Consider the following 19,467-nt stretch of genomic DNA (forward strand, 5'->3'; position numbering starts at 1 on the left):
ACAAACAGAAATTAAATAAATGTAAAATGTTTGAAAGGTAGAGGAAATACTGCGGTATTTGCATATTTACAATCATGAAGGTTTTAGACTATATTATTTAAATTAACAGTTTAACAATCCATTATTTGGAACTGATAAAGTGTAAAATACAGTACATTGAAAGAAGTATATATGTAAATCTTCATTTTACCTTTGTCATTCAACTAGATAATGTTCTCTGAAAAGCTTCTGAAGTAATGTAATGAAATAATTTAGCCCAATGTAGGTTAGATTAATAAGAGTTACATGGAGAAATAATTGTGTACTTTGTGGTAGCCTATGAAATAGGTGAATTTTTCTCATTTGGACAGGTGATATTCTACAGGCTTGATTTGGACAAATGCGGCATTTTATTATCAGTTGGATATGTTTTGTACTATTATGGGCAATTATTTCTGTTTTGGGGCAGCACGATGGATTAGTGGTCAACACTGTTGCCTAAGATGCCGGTTTGAAACCCATCAGGGGCCTTTCTGTGTGGAGTTTGCATGTTCTCCCTGTGCTTGTGTGGGTTTTCTCCAGGTACTCTGGTTTCCTCCCACAGTCCAAAAACATGTATGTCAGGTTGATTGGTGACTCTAAATTGCCCATAGGAGTGAGTGTGAGTGTGTGAGGTTGTTTGTCTCTATGTGGCCCTGTGATGGACTGGTGACCTGTCCAGGGTGTACCCCTGCCTTTCACCCAAAGAGAGCTGGGATAGGCTCCAGCAGATCCATATGACCCTAAATAGGAATAAGCAGGTATAGATGATGGATGAATGAATTTCAGTTTTTCTGTTATTGTGTATTCTGCAAATGTTCATTGCAGCTGTGAGAGAAGGGTTCTGCAGTCTCCCAGTCTGTCCAGCTCCTCCACCACATCAATCACTCGCTCAACCTTCTCAGGGGGAAGCACCACACCTGCGTTGTTTCTGAACTTCTTCACCAGGCTCTCAGTGGTCAGTGGGTTTCTCCAGTGACCATAGAAGGTGTCACAGCGTCCCTTCAAAATGTCGCCTCCAACAAGTGTCACCTGGACTTCTGCATACATGCGGTTGAAATTGGCTGGGTTGTCTTGGGGATGCTCCACCCGAACACGGCTCAGCAGAGCGAGCAGGTCAGGGCGGCTCATGGCAGCGGGAGTGAAGGACTGCACGGTCACCTCGCCATCCAGGAGAGCGCTGCAGGCATTGAACTGGAATGAGTGGCGTGCCTCATGCTCAGACTCAGGGAAGGGCCTGTTGATGTATTTAGATTTGGGGACTCTGAGCAGGATGTCCTGAACCTGAGCTGGGGAGACAGTGCCGGTCCCAGCTCCAACAAGGAGCTTATGGACCGAGGCTGCAGCATCTGCCACCCAGTGCATCCCCAGATGGGCAGGGAAGCGCTTGAAGCCCATGTCCTGCTCCTCTAGCAGGAAAATGTGGCCACCATCACTGGGTGATTCCAAAGGCTGTGGCACATAGTCTTCATAAAATGCACTGAAGCCAGCCACCCCTGCAACAGCATCCAGGACCAGAGGACTTGCCTCTAGGCCTCGAGAGGCCAGCAAAGCAGCCTCTAGCCCCAAACGTGAAGCATTACCAATGTGGAGGGGTTTAGACTGAGTGGCAGCATTGGCCATTGGGGCTCCAGATAGAGAAGCAGCTATGGCCAAGGCATGACTGCACTGGGAGGGATCCAAGGACAGGAAATGAGCACATGCAGCTGCACTTCCCATGGTCCCTACCACACTGGGAGGATGAAACCTGTTGATGAGGAAAACAGAAAGACACAAAGAGACTTTGGTCACATGGCTTGTTAATGTTCACATGTTTAAATGGGTACTCTTTTAGTTAGAGCAAAACCTCTGTTGTCTAGGATTTTCCACATGCAGAGACACCAGAAATGCATGTTTAGTCATTGCAGTATTTTCTACATGTGGTGGGTCATTTGCCAAATTGAGTCCTGTCTCCACATGGCCAATTATGCTAACACTACCCACAGAGCCTCTGCTGTCCCTGAGATTAACATAAAAACACACCCTTCACACCTCATTAACATCACTAAGAGGCTGCACATTCACTGCACAGGCCTTTGTGTAAATCACACTACTAAAATCAGTCACTTATGGATTTCTTTTGACTTTGTAGATATTCTCCATATAAACTATAAATAATTATGTACAAAACCCTCTTCTACAAGTCTATCAATTACAGAATGTGTGTCCACTTTGACTCTGAAGCGCTCACCTCTTGGGGATGTTGTGGGCCTCATTAGAGAACCTCATCAGCCGGCCCTGGATCTCAATGCCGACATTGAAAGCCAGCAGGAAGTCTAGGCCAGTAGTTTTACTGTTAGCAGGCATCATGTCACTGAGTGCTAAGACGGCAGGAAGAACCGCTCCTGAGGGATGAGTGGCAGGGTGCCATGTGTCATCAAAGTCCATGGAGTGAGTCTACAGCAAAAAAAAATACTATGAAATACTATTGAAAATATTCTTACAACTAACCAAGAACACGATGCTGCCTTGCTTCTGTAAATACGGTGTATAAATAATGCCATTTTACTCTACACCCACTTCCTTCTCAGGAACATCCACCCTAACTGTTTTCTATGACGAGTACATTTTAAAAGCTGTAATTGTCAAAAACAGCCATAAACCACTGAGGCCAAATGCAGGCTGTAAAATGGGCTGGGCAGGCTGATGGTTTCCTTAGAGATAAAGTCCAACTGATGTTTGCAGACATAGTGATGGAAATGTCTGAGGTTTCCTGTGTATTTTCATCACCCCACCTGCAGCTGACTGTCCAGACAGAATATAAATAAACTATAGTTTGGTTGTGGTCAGAAATTTAGTTCACCTGAAACTGTGTAGTGTACTGGCAGCAATGGTGAGACATTTGTTCCACCTACAGTATTTAAACTCACCGCAACTCCATTGACAAAGGCTGCCAGTGTCGGGGAGAGCCTGGTGCCCCTGCGTCCGTACACAAAGCTGATGTCATCAGGAGCGTACATGTGCTGAGGGGAAATGACAGAGGCAGGTAAACAGGGAATCTTTTCAAGGGTATTTATGTTAAAAACTAAAGTTACAGAGTCTGTCATCACTCATATACACACACAAACACAAGTGAAATTTAAGTTAAGTTAAATCTAATTTCAGTGTAAATGTTTTTTAATCATCTCATCCATCATTTGATTGTAATTGATTTACAGCTCTTGTATGTATGAGCCAGTTTTTGCTTTTATCTGCTCTACTTTCTTATCAGATTCTATATGTCTCACCTGGCAATGCTGCAGGGCCAGTTCAAACACGTCTGTCGTGCTGCCAATCAGACCAACTCCAATGCTGTCCAGCACCATCCTTTTACTGCGGTGGAGCACAACAGAGGACAGATGCTGGGGCTTTATCTCACTGATGAACTTCCCAAAACTGTCAGTGACTGTGTCCTCGGGTGCTGGTCGCTTCAAAACTGCAGGAGTAAAGATGTGATGTAGAGAGAAATTAGATGAAAAATTGTGAAGGTCAAGTATATTCGTTTTTAAAGTGATGTAGTTTTCACAATAAAGTTATTATTATTGTTTTGTTATAGCCTGTACCAGTGGAATAATATTTCTCCAGTATTCATACAACCAGTAACTGGCTAAAGTTAAAAAAGATTTGCCAAAAATTTGACAGAATATTAACTCAAGCTTCTTGAATTGTAATGGGGGGAAAAACTAGAAAGTTGACTTTTACAAAACTCTGTCAAGAATGACCTGTCAGCCTCACATATCAGTGGCTGAGTTTACCTTGCAGTGCAGAATTGTGCAATCCTTTAACAGCCCATACTGGTCTTATGGTTTTCTGTGGAGCACAGCAGAGTAAGTTAAATACACCTGTAAACTATAAATCAGAACTGCATTACATGAGCTCAGTTATAAATCAGTATATGTTAATACTTGACTTCAAAAGTTTGATCATCATTGTAGCTGACAGTGGCATCATTACAATATGTACTCACAAAAATCCTACACTCTAGATGCTATTGAATTATTAACAAAAAATAAAATAAAGCCATTATTTTGCTCATCCAAGCAAACATAAGATTTAAAACCTTCATTACAGTCTGTGTGTCTATTCATCTATTTAGAAAGCAAAAATATCTTAAATATTTACCTGCAGCTTGTGCATCATGGTTTCACTGTGGTGTTTTGTCACTTCGTCTCAATAAACTTGTTTTCTCTTCCCTTTGTGGGTTGATGCTGTAGTTTTGCAGTCAGTGATGTGTTTCGGGGTTGGTAAGTGCCTACCTTATATAGCCCAGATGACCACCAAACTTGACTTAAAGGAACAAGGAAGGGCAGGCTTACGTTTCAAGGAAGGAATTTCTATTGCACTCATCACTGACACAATCAGCATCATCAGAAGAGAATAATGACAAAGAAGGGAAGTTTATTTTTAGAGACATAACTTCTCATAGTACTGAACATGGGTCAGGGATATTTAATTCAACTCCTCCTACAAGCCTTATTTATGACAAACCTGCATCCCGGTTTCAGAACAGCTCAACACCTCACCTATGCAAACACCTTGAACAAGTAAGGCTTTATTTCCACATCTGACAAAATTCAACAGTTTGACAGTAATAGCAATAAGAGACAATGTTTTTCATCAAAGTTATTTATGAAGTTACCATAGATATAACAAGTAGCAAGAGACAACTTAAAAAAACTCATTAACTCTGTTTGGTTTGTCTTTGGTCCTGATATCAGTGTTAGAGCTAAGACACCAATGATTATTTATACACACAGCTGCATTTTTTTTTCCTTTACTAATATTAATAGGACAATGGATACAGCCATGTCTCTGCATCTGCTGTCTCACTACAACACTGGCTCATCGTACTAACTATAGTAGTATAGTTACTACTATGTAGTTACGCACTCCTGTAATGCTGACACAGTTTCATAATGAGAATAACATTGCAAGGATGGGCATAAATCAATTATCTGTGCACAAGGAACAGGAACCAGAGGCAAAGTCACCACATGCTGCCATGGTGAACTGCGACTGATGAAAAACACACAAACAAAAAAAACTAAACGAAGCTTTTTGTTGTAATTATGAGTTTTTAAAAATTTTCAAGAAAAGATCTTATTGTTGGATTGTATAATGATGAAAACTGATCTGAAAATTAGGAAAAATTGTCTCAAACCAGAGACAAGATGTTGAGGAGTTCATTATCTTTTTTTAATATGTTCTTGTCATATTTTCACTCACATGGTTCTTTAGTGTAGCTGATTTTTACTAATGTTCATGAAATAGTGATGTGTCGGTCGTGAACGAAACGGCTCTGAGAGCCGGCTCTTTCACGTGAACGACAGGAGCCGGCTCCTGATTTGGGATCCGCTTTGTTTCTCTCTCTCTCTCTCTCTTTTCTCTTCAAGCCGCATTTGATTGGTCAATATGTGTGGCGTCTCTGTCTGCGCTGAGTGGGGGGGGTTACACACACAGCACACAGTAAGCACACGAACAGGAGGGAGGGAGACGAGAGAAAGAGCAGGGAACACAACACAAACGGACTGGAAAGGTAAAAAAAACTTGAGAAAATGAGTGACAACAGGAAACGCAGCAAAATCTGGACACATTTCAATTACATTGACCAAACTAAGGCAGAATGTAGAGTCTGCAAGCCTAAAATCTCATATAGAGCTAGCATATAAAGTTAGTTAAGGTCATTTGTAAATAGTTAAACGTTTGTTTTTGCACTTTCTAATTTATTTTTTTATCACTCTATAGAGTGTATAAATAAAGGTGTCATAAAATAAAGGAGCCAAAAGAGAGGGTTCTCTAAAAAGAGCCGAAATTTCCATCACTATTCCAGAGAAACTTTCATTTTTATTAAAAACACCTAGCTCAGGCCAGATCTTTTCTTTTTAAAATCTTTTCTTTTAGTATACAGCTCACACAACTATGTAAGCCTTTTCTAGTAGTGGCAATTAAACAATGTAAAAAAGACACATGATGTCATGTCAGGGCAGCATGGTGGCTGAGTGGTTAGCACTGTTGCCTCACAGCAAGAAGGTCGTGGGTTCGCATCCCGGCCTTTCTGTGTGGAGTTTGCATGTTCTCCCTGTGCTTGCGTGGGTTTACTCCGGGTACTCTGGTTTCCTCCCACAGTCCAAAAAACATGCATGTTAGGTTGATTGGTGACTCTAAAAATTGCCCGTAGGAGTGAGTGTGAGTGTGTGAGGTTGTCTGTCTTTGGGTGTCTATATGTGGCCCTGCGACAGACTGGTGACCTGTCCAGGGTGTACCCCTGCCTTCCACCCGAGAGAGAGCTGGGATAGGCTCCAGCAGATCCCCGTGACCCTGAACCAGGAAAAAGCGGGTATAGAAGATGGATGGATGGATGTCATGTCATGTTTGCTGTGATTTGCTTTGCTGGTGATTAATTGGTTTCTGAGAAACCTCTGCTGAGATTTTCTTTCTACCACAAGTATTAACTTCTCTTTGCATGTCATTTGACTGATATGTTATTATCTTGTAACATGTAATACAATTTGATTATCACATTTTTATATTCTTTTCCAGTTGATTCAATAAAACTACAGTTTGACAACAAAGACATTATGGCAGCATCAGATGGGTTTCCAGCCAGTTTCTATGGAGAACCAGGAGTGTTGGGCATGTTAGCCAATGGGATCAGTGCATTCCTTGTACTTCTCCAAAACTTCAATACAGCACGTACTGGCAACACACCAGTTGGCGTGGAGAACATCCTTGCAGGTAAAACCCGTAATATATGTTCTAGAAAACAGATGCAAGATAAAACTGGTTTATACAAATGTACATCAATTTTACAGGTGTTCATCTTATCCTGATTGGTGGTATATGCCAACTGGTGGCCGGACTACTTTCCTTCAGAAAATATGACCATTTGAGTGGCACAGCCTTCATTGGCTATGCTGCTCTTTGGGGCAGTTATGGTGCCACCCGAATCTACTTTGGTGCCCTACCTGAAACTCAAACCACAGTGTTGGTACCAAATCAAACAATGAACAACATGACTCTGTCTGCTAACATGACGAGCAGCATGTGTCTGAACGCCACCTCAGGGGTATTTTGTCATTTATTTCTGTCCATTAAAGAGTCAGCGATTGCTGGCCTGGTCCCCTATATCCTTCTGTCCTTCCTCCTCGCCTTTTGTTCTGCCACAGTCAACTACATCATGCCTTTTGTTTTTGGGGCCATCACAGCCACTTTAGTATTTGAAGCAGTGGGTGTGGTAGGGGGTCCCTGGGCTCTTGTGGTCTCTGGGGTATTGGAGTTGCTCATTCTGATCTTTGCCATCTATGGTTCAGCTGCACTGCTGGTCAAAGGTCTGAGTCAGCGCCTAGCCCTTAAAGGCTTCGGTACCCCCCTCTTTAATGTTCTCCTTCTGGGGGCCGCCAACTCAGCAAGTGCTCAGAGCATTGGCCAAGAGAAGAAGAAAAACACAAAATACGCAGAGCCCATGGCCTTGGGTTTCTTCTGTGACACGGTTGCCCCCTTCATCTTTGCTTTCTACAGCTTTGGGTACATGAAGTCATTCGGTTTAGGAGCTGCATGGATCTCCATCATCGCAGCTGCTCAGCTGTTGTCCAGTTACTATGCCCACTTGCGTCAAGACTGTTACCACACCACAAAGTTTGGTCTTCATGCTTCATACTGGCTGATCAAAGCTTGGGATGAGTTTGTGGTATCTGCTGTGATTGTGGAAGAGACCAAAGTGGCCTCAGGGAGGGAAGCAATGGTGGGAAACTGGTTCTTTGTGGTGGCAGGCTTGGTGGTGTGTGTGGGAAGCCTGAACATGGATGTCCTGGAACTGGTCCACAACTTGCTCTTTGTCCTGGTCACCGTCTCCACAATTTCCCAGATCCCTCTCCAGGGTTACTACATCTTCTTTGGTATAGCTTGTTCCCTGTTTACTGCAGCCTCCCTCTACGGAACCTTCTCACGTCTCATCAACACCATAGCAGAGAAGTCTCTCATCCCTGTAGGCCCACAACCTGTGTCCAGTGACAAGCTGAAGAGAGTTTTGATGTGTAGCAGGTCTAGAGACCAGGGGGCACTGCCCCAGACTGACCAGGCTACAGATGCCCTGTTCTACCTTTCAAATGGGGTTGCTGCTCTCTCAGCCCTCCATGCAAGTACAACCAGCACAAATGCAGCCTTCCTGCATCTGACTGTCCCTTGGGTCCTCATCTCTGGAGCGATCATTCAGGCCTATGTGAGCCGGCTGCAGGTTACAGGAGGTGGCCGGTTTGGATCCATCATCTCGTCCATCTATGTGGCCGTATGGGCAACCTGGACCTGGTTTAGGTTTGCAGGTATGTTAGTATTTACTTACGATTAGATTCATTCCACAAAATAATTACATGAAGCTCTAATCAGAAATCTTTTTTCTAGGCATCTTGCTGCACTTTTCTACAGAGGCAGCATATGGTTTTGCAGCAGGAGCCATTGCTTTGCTGGTTATTAATGTTTTCCTCATGCTGATTGGTAAGGACAACAGCAGTGTTCTTAAATAAAAAATAACATTTTATTGTGTATCTGTTTTATGAGTCAATTGTAATTCCTTCCATGGTTTGATTCAGCTGCCTACAGGAACCTGGTTTTGCTGCTTCTAACAACAGTCATGGAGGTTGTTCTGGTCTGTTTCCTGCTCTCGACTCTGCAGAGACTGCCATATAAACTGGAAAGTTAGTCTAAACAAAGCCTCATTCTAAACACATTTGTTAGAGTTCACACCTTGTTATATACTTAAATTGAGAATTTATCTTCAGTATTGAAATACTGTGAACCTTTTCTTCCCAGTTGCCATGCTTGCATTGCTTTCAATAATCTCTATATATGGAGCTTTGGCATCACTGGTCAACTGCATCTTCTCTCAGAGAGTTCTGCCTATGGGCCCTGCTTTGCTAAAGGTAACAAATCAGAAGACTCCTGTTGTAGCGCTCCTCTGTTTCTATAGTGGTCTGCCATGAAATATACAATTCATTTTATAATGGACGTGTCCTGCCCTGTGTAGGAGAAACCAAAGTCTGCTCCAGAGCTACTGTGTCCTGTTGCTAATTCTCGACTCACTGGTGGTCTCCTGAAGATCGCTGGCCTTCTGGAGGGAGGGGGTGTATGTGGTATTCCCACAGACACAGTGTATGCCTTGGCCGCCTCCTGCAAGAACCCTGAGGCTATTGAGAAAATCTATAACATTAAGGTAAGAATGAAAACTAAGCTGTTAGTTGAAGTGTAAAATGGGACAGATCATTAACTCATCAGCCTGTTGTCCTTGACCTGCTCCAGGACAGGCCTGCAGAGAAACCCATCTGTATTTGCATCTCTAGTGTGGAGCAGCTGGAAGCAGCTGAGCCGCCCTTCAGTCCTCTGCTCTGGGAGTTTATGAGGAACGTGTATCCTGGAGGCATCAGCTGCATCGTCAGCAAAGGAGACTGGCTGTTCAAACTAGGTAACCTGAATATGGCAGCTACAGTCTTTGACTCAGCTCAGCTTAGTTTAAGAAAATGTTAGTTATCAGTCTTCACCTCACCTTTCAACTCACCTTGTGTAGGAGTGGGAGCAGCTTATGACCGTGTTGGTACCAGAGACAGCATCATGATCCGTGTTCCTGACCACACGGTCACTGCCCACCTATGTGACATCACTGGACCTCTTGCCATTACGTCAGCCAATCCCAGTGGAGAACCAGACAGCACCCACCACAGCATGGTCATCAAGTAAGAGTCTTTTCACAGAATTTTGCTGCACTTCAGGTGAGAAATGACAGGACAGATTAGAAATCACTGCACCATCTTCCATTACGCTACATGTCTGATAGTCTTGCAGTCTGATAGAAGTTTTCCTTTGTATGTTCCAAGTCACTGGAACAGTCTACATCAAGAGTTGATCTTTACACACTACTAGTACTTCTTTGGCCTGACTTTTATTGTTTTTGATCAGATTTTTTGTTAATCAATATGTTTATAATTATTTACATTTTAATCTTTAATCTCTATATTACTGTATATACTTTTCGTTAATGTGTGTATTGAGCTACAGTTGTTTTTCTGTCTTATGACTAGTTTGTCAGTAATCCATAAAGCATTTTGAATTTCACTAATCTGTAACAAATTTGTCACACATAGAAAGTTTTATATTATTTATTCTGCCACAGTCGACTTGGGCACAAGATCCAAGGTGTTCTGTGTGACGGGAACTCAAATGAAGTTGTTGCTTCCACTGTGGTCAATTGCTTGAAGATTGATGACGGTAAAAATCTTAATGCTTACCCAAAAAATGATCATAGTTTATGTCTTTAAACTGAGACATTCTCACTCACACTTGTCTCACTCCACAGGAATCATCACCATTGTGAGAGAAGGCTGTGTTCCTGCAGTGAAAGTCCAACAAATCTTTGACAGAGTGAAAAGCAGTATGGTGTGACTGAACTTTTAGTAAAGCCCATTTCTTATGTTTTCTGATAAACCATGTTTCTTCACTGTCTGGATTTCCCAAGGCTACTTTATGAAATCTGGGAGCAAAGGAGAGTGAAATGTATTGTAGCGATGATAATAATATTTATTGCTGTGGGTGTTAATTGTTGAAATGAAGTCAAATAACTATATTTCAGAATGCTTGTATAAAACTGAGATCTAAAGAAATAGAAAATTCTCTTATTTTTGTGTTTAAGTTTATTGTGGATTCTTTTGATTTGGTTATTGCCAATAAACAACATTTGCACAATATGCATTTGGTTTTGTAAAAAAAAAAAAAGACAAGGAACCATTTTTTGTAAGAGATCAAGAGACATCAACTGCCGATTAATTTCACAAACTTTCTCAACATTTGTGGTATCAAAATGCATCAAATATGCCTTATTATACATAAAGTTACAAATAAAGTCATGCACAGTTTAATCAAAGCATTATACCTGAGCATTTCATATCCTACTTTAAAACTAATTCAGAAGTTGCATCAGTACTTGTCAAAATCAAGATGTTCATCTGCCAAAATGTGTCAAATCCTGAGCCCAGTTTTGTCTAAGATATAGAGGCTGTAAAATATGGATAAAAATTTCTCATCTTGTTAATAAGAACACAAATGTTCAACAAATGTTTAAGAGATTTTTTGGTTAAATCACACACATTTTGTATATATATGTCTATATTACACAAACGGCTCTTTATACAAACAAACATAAAACAAAAACTAATCTCCATCCATCCATTATCTATACCCACTTATTCCTTAACCAGGGTCATGGGGATCAGCTGGAGCCTATCCCAGCTCTCTTTGGGTGAAAGGCAGGGGTACACCTGGACAGGTCCCCAGTCCATCACAGGGCCACATAGAGACAAACAACCTCACACACTCACACTCACTCCTATGGGCAATTTAGAGTCACCAATCAACCTGACATACATGTTTTTGGACTGTGGGAGGAAACCAGAGTACCTGGAGAAAACCCACACAAGCACGGGGACAACATGCAAACTCCACAGTACTAACCACCAAGCCACCTTGCTGCCCTAGTTTTGTAAATTGTTTTTGTAATTTTAATATGTGCAAAATAAAATAAAGATAAAAAGAGTAAAGAGAGATCTTTCTGGATCACTCAGTCGTATTGAAAATTTTTAACCAATTCACCGTAGATTCAATGGACATCTGAAAGGTGACTGAAGGAGGAGTGCTGACAGTGAGATAAAGAGATGAATGCAACAGTGATAACAATAACCCAGGTGACTGCTGCATTTCAGGAAATACAGTGAACCACTGAAAGGTGAAGGAACATGATTAATGTCAGAATTGAGTAACCATCAGGAAACAGAGGAATTTGTTCCTTCAGTGCAGAACAACTATCTTTGGGTTTTTCCTTGTCTAAACAATGTCGTTGTATAAACAATGCAAATTGCCTCATAATAGTGAACAAAGTGAGGTTTTGCTGTGTGTGAATAATACATAAACCTAAGTCACATCATTTGTAAAGTAAGGCATGAATTTACTGTTGCTGTCCTCAATAATCACCTCCAAAGCATAAAACCAGATTGCATAAGAAATAGGAGGTACCTGTGGTTTTTTCTTAATTGGTGTAATAATTTTCCCCCTGATGTGTCACTTTGAAACAATCAGGAAAGACATGTAGACAAAATTCTTTTTGGCATTTTCATTGTTTAAAACACAAAAAACTACACCCACAAAAGCAGTCATCAAAGAAAGGTGCTAAACAAGAAAAGCAACTGATTTACAAGAAGAGAAAAAGATACATCTTTGTTTCCCTCATCCATGGAGATTAAGTTAGGCCAACACTGAATCACAGTCAAAGAATTGGGAATTTTCAGTCATTTTCAGAACAACAAAGACTTAACTGATTTACTGATACAACTTTCTGTATATATCTAACACACACTATGGCACTAAGCATTTTACATAGACTTGTATTAAGCAAAATTCACTGCAAATTCACACTCAAAAAAACCAGAAACTTGAGATTTTCTTATTATTGATCTGTTAGCAGCATTTGAATAAATATATACATACAACGTATATGTACCATGAGTTCTTAGTTGGGTTTTCTGCTAAAGATTTTTATATGACAATATTTTTGCCTGTCTTTGAAATAAGTTGTCACCTATGGTCGTGAGCTCTGGGTCATGACCGAAAGAACAAGATCGCGGATACAAGCGGCTAAAATGAGCTTCCTCCGCAGGGTGGCCGGGCGCTCCCTTACAGATAGGGTGAGGAGCTCGGTCACCCAGGAGGAGCTCGGAGTAGAGCCGCTGCTCCTCCACATCGAGAGGAGTCAGTTGAGGTGGCTCGGGCATCTGTTTCGGATGCCTCCTGGGCGCCTTGCAGGGGAGGTGTTCCGGGCATGTCCCACCGGGAGGAGGCGCCGGGGAAGACCCAGGACGCGCTGGTGGGACTATGTCTCCCGGCTGGCCTGGGAACGCCTCGGTGTCCCCCCGGAAGAGCTGCAGGAAGTGTCCAGGGAGAAGGAAGTCTGGGTATCCCTGATTCGGCTACTGCCCCCGCGACCCGGCCCCGGATAAGCGGAAGAAGATGGATGGATGGATGAAATAAGTTGTTACATTGAATAATATTGGTAATTTTGAAAGCATAGATTATGGGTCTGGAACTTAATATAGTAGCAGTGGTTGTCAAACTTTTTCCAAAGGTAAATGCTTTTTGACATCTCAATATTAAGCCTGAATATCGGGTTTTTCTGTAAATTTGAACTCCACAGTCTGGAATCTGGAATAAATTTCAGTCAGCACCTGTACACCATAAAAATGACATTGAGTGTATACTGAGGTTTTAAGGGGTCAGTCACAAACTGCATTTCACTAACAAGCCAACAAAGGGAATATTCCAATAAAACTTGCTTGTGCTCAATCCAAGGGGGAATTAAACAAGGGGAAGACAATAACTATTAACTATAACTATTAACTTTTTAAAAAATGTTATATATATATTTGAGTTCAAAGAATGAAATCAGCAGATTTGACAGATTTGATTTGTCTCCACTGTCCTGCTTTGTGCCATTTTTAAACTGCAAAATTAGTAAAATTCCACCAAACACAATGAACCAAAACTCAGTTGGGTTACAGGTAGAACTATCTGGGCTTCTAACTTGCACTTCTGCAACATTACAAAAGATACTTGTAAAGAAAGTGTGTTTTTTGTTGTGTATAAATAATACATAATCTTAAATCACATTATTTGTAAATGAAACCATGGATTACTGTTACATATTAGGAATTATTGTCCTCAAACATCACCTCGAAAGTGTAAAACCAAAAGATTATATGACAACAAGGATGTACGTGAGTCTTCAGTGTAATACATATTTCCTGATGTGTCACTTGCAAACATGAATCAAAGACACATGGATGGAAATATTTTATTACTGCTTAGGAGAGGCCATCACACAGAACACCATTCACTTAATCAAGCAAAATGCACATTTTTTTAACCTTGAAGCCAAAGTAAGTGACTCTTGTATTTAAAAACAAAACTACAGTCATTCTATAATCGGTATTGGAATACCCCAAGGGAAAAGGCTGCATGAAAGCAGGTGAACAGCACAATGGCCAGGGTCCCTAGGCTGACGGCACTACTTTAGAAGTCAATTTAAATCAGTTGGGTCTAATCCATCCACAGTCTGATAACTGGTCACAGGATATCAGGGTATTCATAAGGAGAAGAAATGTTTTGTTGATATAACAGTTTATGTCAATCTGCCTTCACAGTGTAGAAGGTAAGACTGTCTTAAGTGTAGTGGCACAGCGGTTGTCAAACTATTCACGAAGGAGTAAGCTTTTTGACACATCAATATAATTCCAGAAGATCAGAAGATCAGGTTTTTCTGGAAGTCTGTGAAACCAATGATTTGTATACCAATAAGGAAGGGCCTGAATTTGTTTCCTTAGTGTAATAATTTTTCTCCACTATGATGTGTCACTTTGAAACTAAAAGCAAATGCATGAGGAAACGATTATTTTTGGCATTTTTCTTTTTTAAAACACAAAAGTCAGCACCCACAAAAGCACAACTGTGTTTTTTCAGTGCAGTTAATTTTACATCATGATAATCAAAGACACTGAGACATTTTTTATGCCCCCTTCATCTTTGCTTTCTACAGCTTTGGGTACATGAAGTCATTCGGTTTAGGAGCTGCATGGATCTCCATCATCGCAGCTGCTCAGCTGTTGTCCAGTTACTATGCCCACTTGCGTCAAGACTGTTACCACACCACAAAGTTTGGTCTTCATGCTTCATACTGGCTGATCAAAGCTTGGGATGAGTTTGTGGTATCTGCTGTGATTGTGGAAGAGACCAAAGTGGCCTCAGGGAGGGAAGCAATGGTGGGAAACTGGTTCTTTGTGGTGGCAGGCTTGGTGGTGTGTGTGGGAAGCCTGAACATGGATGTCCTGGAACTGGTCCACAACTTGCTCTTTGTCCTGGTCACCGTCTCCACAATTTCCCAGATCCCTCTCCAGGGTTACTACATCTTCTTTGGTATAGCTTGTTCCCTGTTTACTGCAGCCTCCCTCTACGGAACCTTCTCACGTCTCATCAACACCATAGCAGAGAAGTCTCTCATCCCTGTAGGCCCACAACCTGTGTCCAGTGACAAGCTGAAGAGAGTTTTGATGTGTAGCAGGTCTAGAGACCAGGGGGCACTGCCCCAGACTGACCAGGCTTCAGATGCCCTGTTCTACCTTTCAAATGGGGTTGCTGCTCTCTCAGCCCTCCATGCAAGTACAACCAGCACAAATGCAGCCTTCCTGCATCTGACTGTCCCTTGGGTCCTCATCTCTGGAGCGATCATTCAGGCCTATGTGAGCCGGCTGCAGGTTACAGGAGGTGGCCGGTTTGGATCCATCATCTCGTCCATCTATGTGGCCGTATGGGCAACCTGGACCTGGTTTAGGTTTGCAGGTATGTTAGTATTTACTTACGATTAGATTCATTCCACAAAATAATTACATGAAGCTCTAATCAGAAATCTTTTTTCTAGGCATCTTGCTGCACTTTTCTACAGAGGCAGCATATGGTTTTGCAGCAGGAGCCATTGCTTTGCTGGTTATTAATGTTTTCCTCATGCTGATTGGTAAGGACAACAGCAGTGTTCTTAAATAAAAAATAACATTTTATTGTGTATCTGTTTTATGAGTCAATTGTAATTCCTTCCATGGTTTGATTCAGCTGCCTACAGGAACCTGGTTTTGCTGCTTCTAACAACAGTCATGGAGGTTGTTCTGGTCTGTTTCCTGCTCTCGACTCTGCAGAGACTGCCATATAAACTGGAAAGTTAGTCTAAACAAAGCCTCATTCTAAACACATTTGTTAGAGTTCACACCTTGTTATATACTTAAATTGAGAATTTATCTTCAGTATTGAAATACTGTGAACCTTTTCTTCCCAGTTGCCATGCTTGCATTGCTTTCAATAATCTCTATATATGGAGCTTTGGCATCACTGGTCAACTGCATCTTCTCTCAGAGAGTTCTGCCTATGGGCCCTGCTTTGCTAAAGGTAACAAATCAGAAGACTCCTGTTGTAGCGCTCCTCTGTTTCTATAGTGGTCTGCCATGAAATATACAATTCATTTTATAATGGACGTGTCCTGCCCTGTGTAGGAGAAACCAAAGTCTGCTCCAGAGCTACTGTGTCCTGTTGCTAATTCTCGACTCACTGGTGGTCTCCTGAAGATCGCTGGCCTTCTGGAGGGAGGGGGTGTATGTGGTATTCCCACAGACACAGTGTATGCCTTGGCCGCCTCCTGCAAGAACCCTGAGGCTATTGAGAAAATCTATAACATTAAGGTAAGAATGAAAACTAAGCTGTTAGTTGAAGTGTAAAATGGGACAGATCATTAACTCATCAGCCTGTTGTCCTTGACCTGCTCCAGGACAGGCCTGCAGAGAAACCCATCTGTATTTGCATCTCTAGTGTGGAGCAGCTGGAAGCAGCTGAGCCGCCCTTCAGTCCTCTGCTCTGGGAGTTTATGAGGAACGTGTATCCTGGAGGCATCAGCTGCATCGTCAGCAAAGGAGACTGGCTGTTCAAACTAGGTAACCTGAATATGGCAGCTACAGTCTTTGACTCAGCTCAGCTTAGTTTAAGAAAATGTTAGTTATCAGTCTTCACCTCACCTTTCAACTCACCTTGTGTAGGAGTGGGAGCAGCTTATGACCGTGTTGGTACCAGAGACAGCATCATGATCCGTGTTCCTGACCACACGGTCACTGCCCACCTATGTGACATCACTGGACCTCTTGCCATTACGTCAGCCAATCCCAGTGGAGAACCAGACAGCACCCACCACAGCATGGTCATCAAGTAAGAGTCTTTTCACAGAATTTTGCTGCACTTCAGGTGAGAAATGACAGGACAGATTAGAAATCACTGCACCATCTTCCATTACGCTACATGTCTGATAGTCTTGCAGTCTGATAGAAGTTTTCCTTTGTATGTTCCAAGTCACTGGAACAGTCTACATCAAGAGTTGATCTTTACACACTACTAGTACTTCTTTGGCCTGACTTTTATTGTTTTTGATCAGATTTTTTGTTAATCAATATGTTTATAATTATTTACATTTTAATCTTTAATCTCTATATTACTGTATATACTTTTCGTTAATGTGTGTATTGAGCTACAGTTGTTTTTCTGTCTTATGACTAGTTTGTCAGTAATCCATAAAGCATTTTGAATTTCACTAATCTGTAACAAATTTGTCACACATAGAAAGTTTTATATTATTTATTCTGCCACAGTCGACTTGGGCACAAGATCCAAGGTGTTCTGTGTGACGGGAACTCAAATGAAGTTGTTGCTTCCACTGTGGTCAATTGCTTGAAGATTGATGACGGTAAAAATCTTAATGCTTACCCAAAAAATGATCATAGTTTATGTCTTTAAACTGAGACATTCTCACTCACACTTGTCTCACTCCACAGGAATCATCACCATTGTGAGAGAAGGCTGTGTTCCTGCAGTGAAAGTCCAACAAATCTTTGACAGAGTGAAAAGCAGTATGGTGTGACTGAACTTTTAGTAAAGCCCATTTCTTATGTTTTCTGATAAACCATGTTTCTTCACTGTCTGGATTTCCCAAGGCTACTTTATGAAATCTGGGAGCAAAGGAGAGTGAAATGTATTGTAGCGATGATAATAATATTTATTGCTGTGGGTGTTAATTGTTGAAATGAAGTCAAATAACTATATTTCAGAATGCTTGTATAAAACTGAGATCTAAAGAAATAGAAAATTCTCTTATTTTTGTGTTTAAGTTTATTGTGGATTCTTTTGATTTGGTTATTGCCAATAAACAACATTTGCACAATATGCATTTGGTTTTGTAAAAAAAAAAAAAGACAAGGAACCATTTTTTGTAAGAGATCAAGAGACATCAACTGCCGATTAATTTCACAAACTTTCTCAACATTTGTGGTATCAAAATGCATCAAATATGCCTTATTATACATAAAGTTACAAATAAAGTCATGCACAGTTTAATCAAAGCATTATACCTGAGCATTTCATATCCTACTTTAAAACTAATTCAGAAGTTGCATCAGTACTTGTCAAAATCAAGATGTTCATCTGCCAAAATGTGTCAAATCCTGAGCCCAGTTTTGTCTAAGATATAGAGGCTGTAAAATATGGATAAAATTTCTCATCTTGTTAATAAGAACACAAATGTTCAACAAATGTTTAAGAGATTTTTTGGTTAAATCACACACATTTTGTATATATATGTCTATATTACACAAACGGCTCTTTATACAAACAAACATAAAACAAAAACTAATCTCCATCCATCCATTATCTATACCCACTTATTCCTTAACCAGGGTCATGGGGATCAGCTGGAGCCTATCCCAGCTCTCTTTGGGTGAAAGGCAGGGGTACACCTGGACAGGTCCCCAGTCCATCACAGGGCCACATAGAGACAAACAACCTCACACACTCACACTCACTCCTATGGGCAATTTAGAGTCACCAATCAACCTGACATACATGTTTTTGGACTGTGGGAGGAAACCAGAGTACCTGGAGAAAACCCACACAAGCACGGGGACAACATGCAAACTCCACAGTACTAACCACCAAGCCACCTTGCTGCCCTAGTTTTGTAAATTGTTTTTGTAATTTTAATATGTGCAAAATAAAATAAAGATAAAAAGAGTAAAGAGAGATCTTTCTGGATCACTCAGTCGTATTGAAAATTTTTAACCAATTCACCGTAGATTCAATGGACATCTGAAAGGTGACTGAAGGAGGAGTGCTGACAGTGAGATAAAGAGATGAATGCAACAGTGATAACAATAACCCAGGTGACTGCTGCATTTCAGGAAATACAGTGAACCACTGAAAGGTGAAGGAACATGATTAATGTCAGAATTGAGTAACCATCAGGAAACAGAGGAATTTGTTCCTTCAGTGCAGAACAACTATCTTTGGGTTTTTCCTTGTCTAAACAATGTCGTTGTATAAACAATGCAAATTGCCTCATAATAGTGAACAAAGTGAGGTTTTGCTGTGTGTGAATAATACATAAACCTAAGTCACATCATTTGTAAAGTAAGGCATGAATTTACTGTTGCTGTCCTCAATAATCACCTCCAAAGCATAAAACCAGATTGCATAAGAAATAGGAGGTACCTGTGGTTTTTTCTTAATTGGTGTAATAATTTTCCCCCTGATGTGTCACTTTGAAACAATCAGGAAAGACATGTAGACAAAATTCTTTTTGGCATTTTCATTGTTTAAAACACAAAAAACTACACCCACAAAAGCAGTCATCAAAGAAAGGTGCTAAACAAGAAAAGCAACTGATTTACAAGAAGAGAAAAAGATACATCTTTGTTTCCCTCATCCATGGAGATTAAGTTAGGCCAACACTGAATCACAGTCAAAGAATTGGGAATTTTCAGTCAT

At 41.0% G+C, this 19,467-nt stretch overlaps 3 protein-coding genes across 3 annotated transcripts; 2 read left to right on the forward strand and 1 right to left on the reverse strand.

The window, feature by feature from the left end:
* Nucleotides 1–837: 837 nt before the first annotated feature.
* Nucleotides 838–4,176, reverse strand: LOC113144778 (cis-aconitate decarboxylase-like). Its single transcript, XM_026331003.1, has 6 exons — nt 4,159–4,176; nt 3,792–3,846; nt 3,285–3,472; nt 2,928–3,020; nt 2,249–2,454; nt 838–1,765 (listed from the first exon to the last, which is right to left on the reverse strand). The coding sequence occupies exons 1-6, from the start codon at nt 4,174–4,176 to the stop codon at nt 838–840; spliced, it is 1,488 nt and encodes a 495-aa protein (XP_026186788.1).
* A 2,890-nt stretch (nt 4,177–7,066) lies between these two features.
* Nucleotides 7,067–10,464, forward strand: LOC113144779 (uncharacterized). Its single transcript, XM_026331004.1, has 9 exons — nt 7,067–8,354; nt 8,434–8,526; nt 8,622–8,726; nt 8,842–8,951; nt 9,056–9,241; nt 9,328–9,490; nt 9,593–9,758; nt 10,196–10,290; nt 10,379–10,464. The coding sequence occupies exons 1-9, from the start codon at nt 7,067–7,069 to the stop codon at nt 10,462–10,464; spliced, it is 2,292 nt and encodes a 763-aa protein (XP_026186789.1).
* A 4,205-nt stretch (nt 10,465–14,669) lies between these two features.
* LOC113144780 (uncharacterized) lies at nt 14,670–17,569 on the forward strand. Its single transcript, XM_026331005.1, has 9 exons — nt 14,670–15,459; nt 15,539–15,631; nt 15,727–15,831; nt 15,947–16,056; nt 16,161–16,346; nt 16,433–16,595; nt 16,698–16,863; nt 17,301–17,395; nt 17,484–17,569. Exons 1-9 carry the CDS (start codon nt 14,670–14,672, stop codon nt 17,567–17,569), a joined length of 1,794 nt encoding a protein of 597 aa, XP_026186790.1.
* Nucleotides 17,570–19,467: the final 1,898 nt, after the last annotated feature.

This window comes from Mastacembelus armatus, chromosome 10 (genome assembly GCF_900324485.2).
Source record: "Mastacembelus armatus chromosome 10, fMasArm1.2, whole genome shotgun sequence".
Classification (NCBI taxonomy): domain Eukaryota; kingdom Metazoa; phylum Chordata; class Actinopteri; order Synbranchiformes; family Mastacembelidae; genus Mastacembelus; species Mastacembelus armatus.

What these genes read in the sequence shown, in the direction of transcription:
- LOC113144778 (XM_026331003.1), bottom strand. An exon ending in TGGCCCTGCAGCATTGCCAG is followed by an intron (nt 3,021 to 3,284) that starts GTGAGACATATA and finishes ATTTCCCCTCAG; the next exon opens with CACATGTACGCTCCTGATGA. An exon ending in CCTTTGTCAATGGAGTTGCG is followed by an intron (nt 2,455 to 2,927) that starts GTGAGTTTAAAT and finishes TTTTTGCTGTAG; the next exon opens with ACTCACTCCATGGACTTTGA.
- LOC113144779 (XM_026331004.1), top strand. Translation starts at nt 7,067, where the DNA reads ATGACGAGCAGCATGTGTCTGAACGCCACCTCAGGGGTATTTTGTCAT. An exon ending in AGAAAATCTATAACATTAAG is followed by an intron (nt 9,242 to 9,327) that starts GTAAGAATGAAA and finishes GACCTGCTCCAG; the next exon opens with GACAGGCCTGCAGAGAAACC. An exon ending in TTGCTTGAAGATTGATGACG is followed by an intron (nt 10,291 to 10,378) that starts GTAAAAATCTTA and finishes CTCACTCCACAG; the next exon opens with GAATCATCACCATTGTGAGA.
- LOC113144780 (XM_026331005.1), top strand. Translation starts at nt 14,670, where the DNA reads ATGAAGTCATTCGGTTTAGGAGCTGCATGGATCTCCATCATCGCAGCT. An exon ending in AGAAAATCTATAACATTAAG is followed by an intron (nt 16,347 to 16,432) that starts GTAAGAATGAAA and finishes GACCTGCTCCAG; the next exon opens with GACAGGCCTGCAGAGAAACC. An exon ending in AGACTGGCTGTTCAAACTAG is followed by an intron (nt 16,596 to 16,697) that starts GTAACCTGAATA and finishes CACCTTGTGTAG; the next exon opens with GAGTGGGAGCAGCTTATGAC.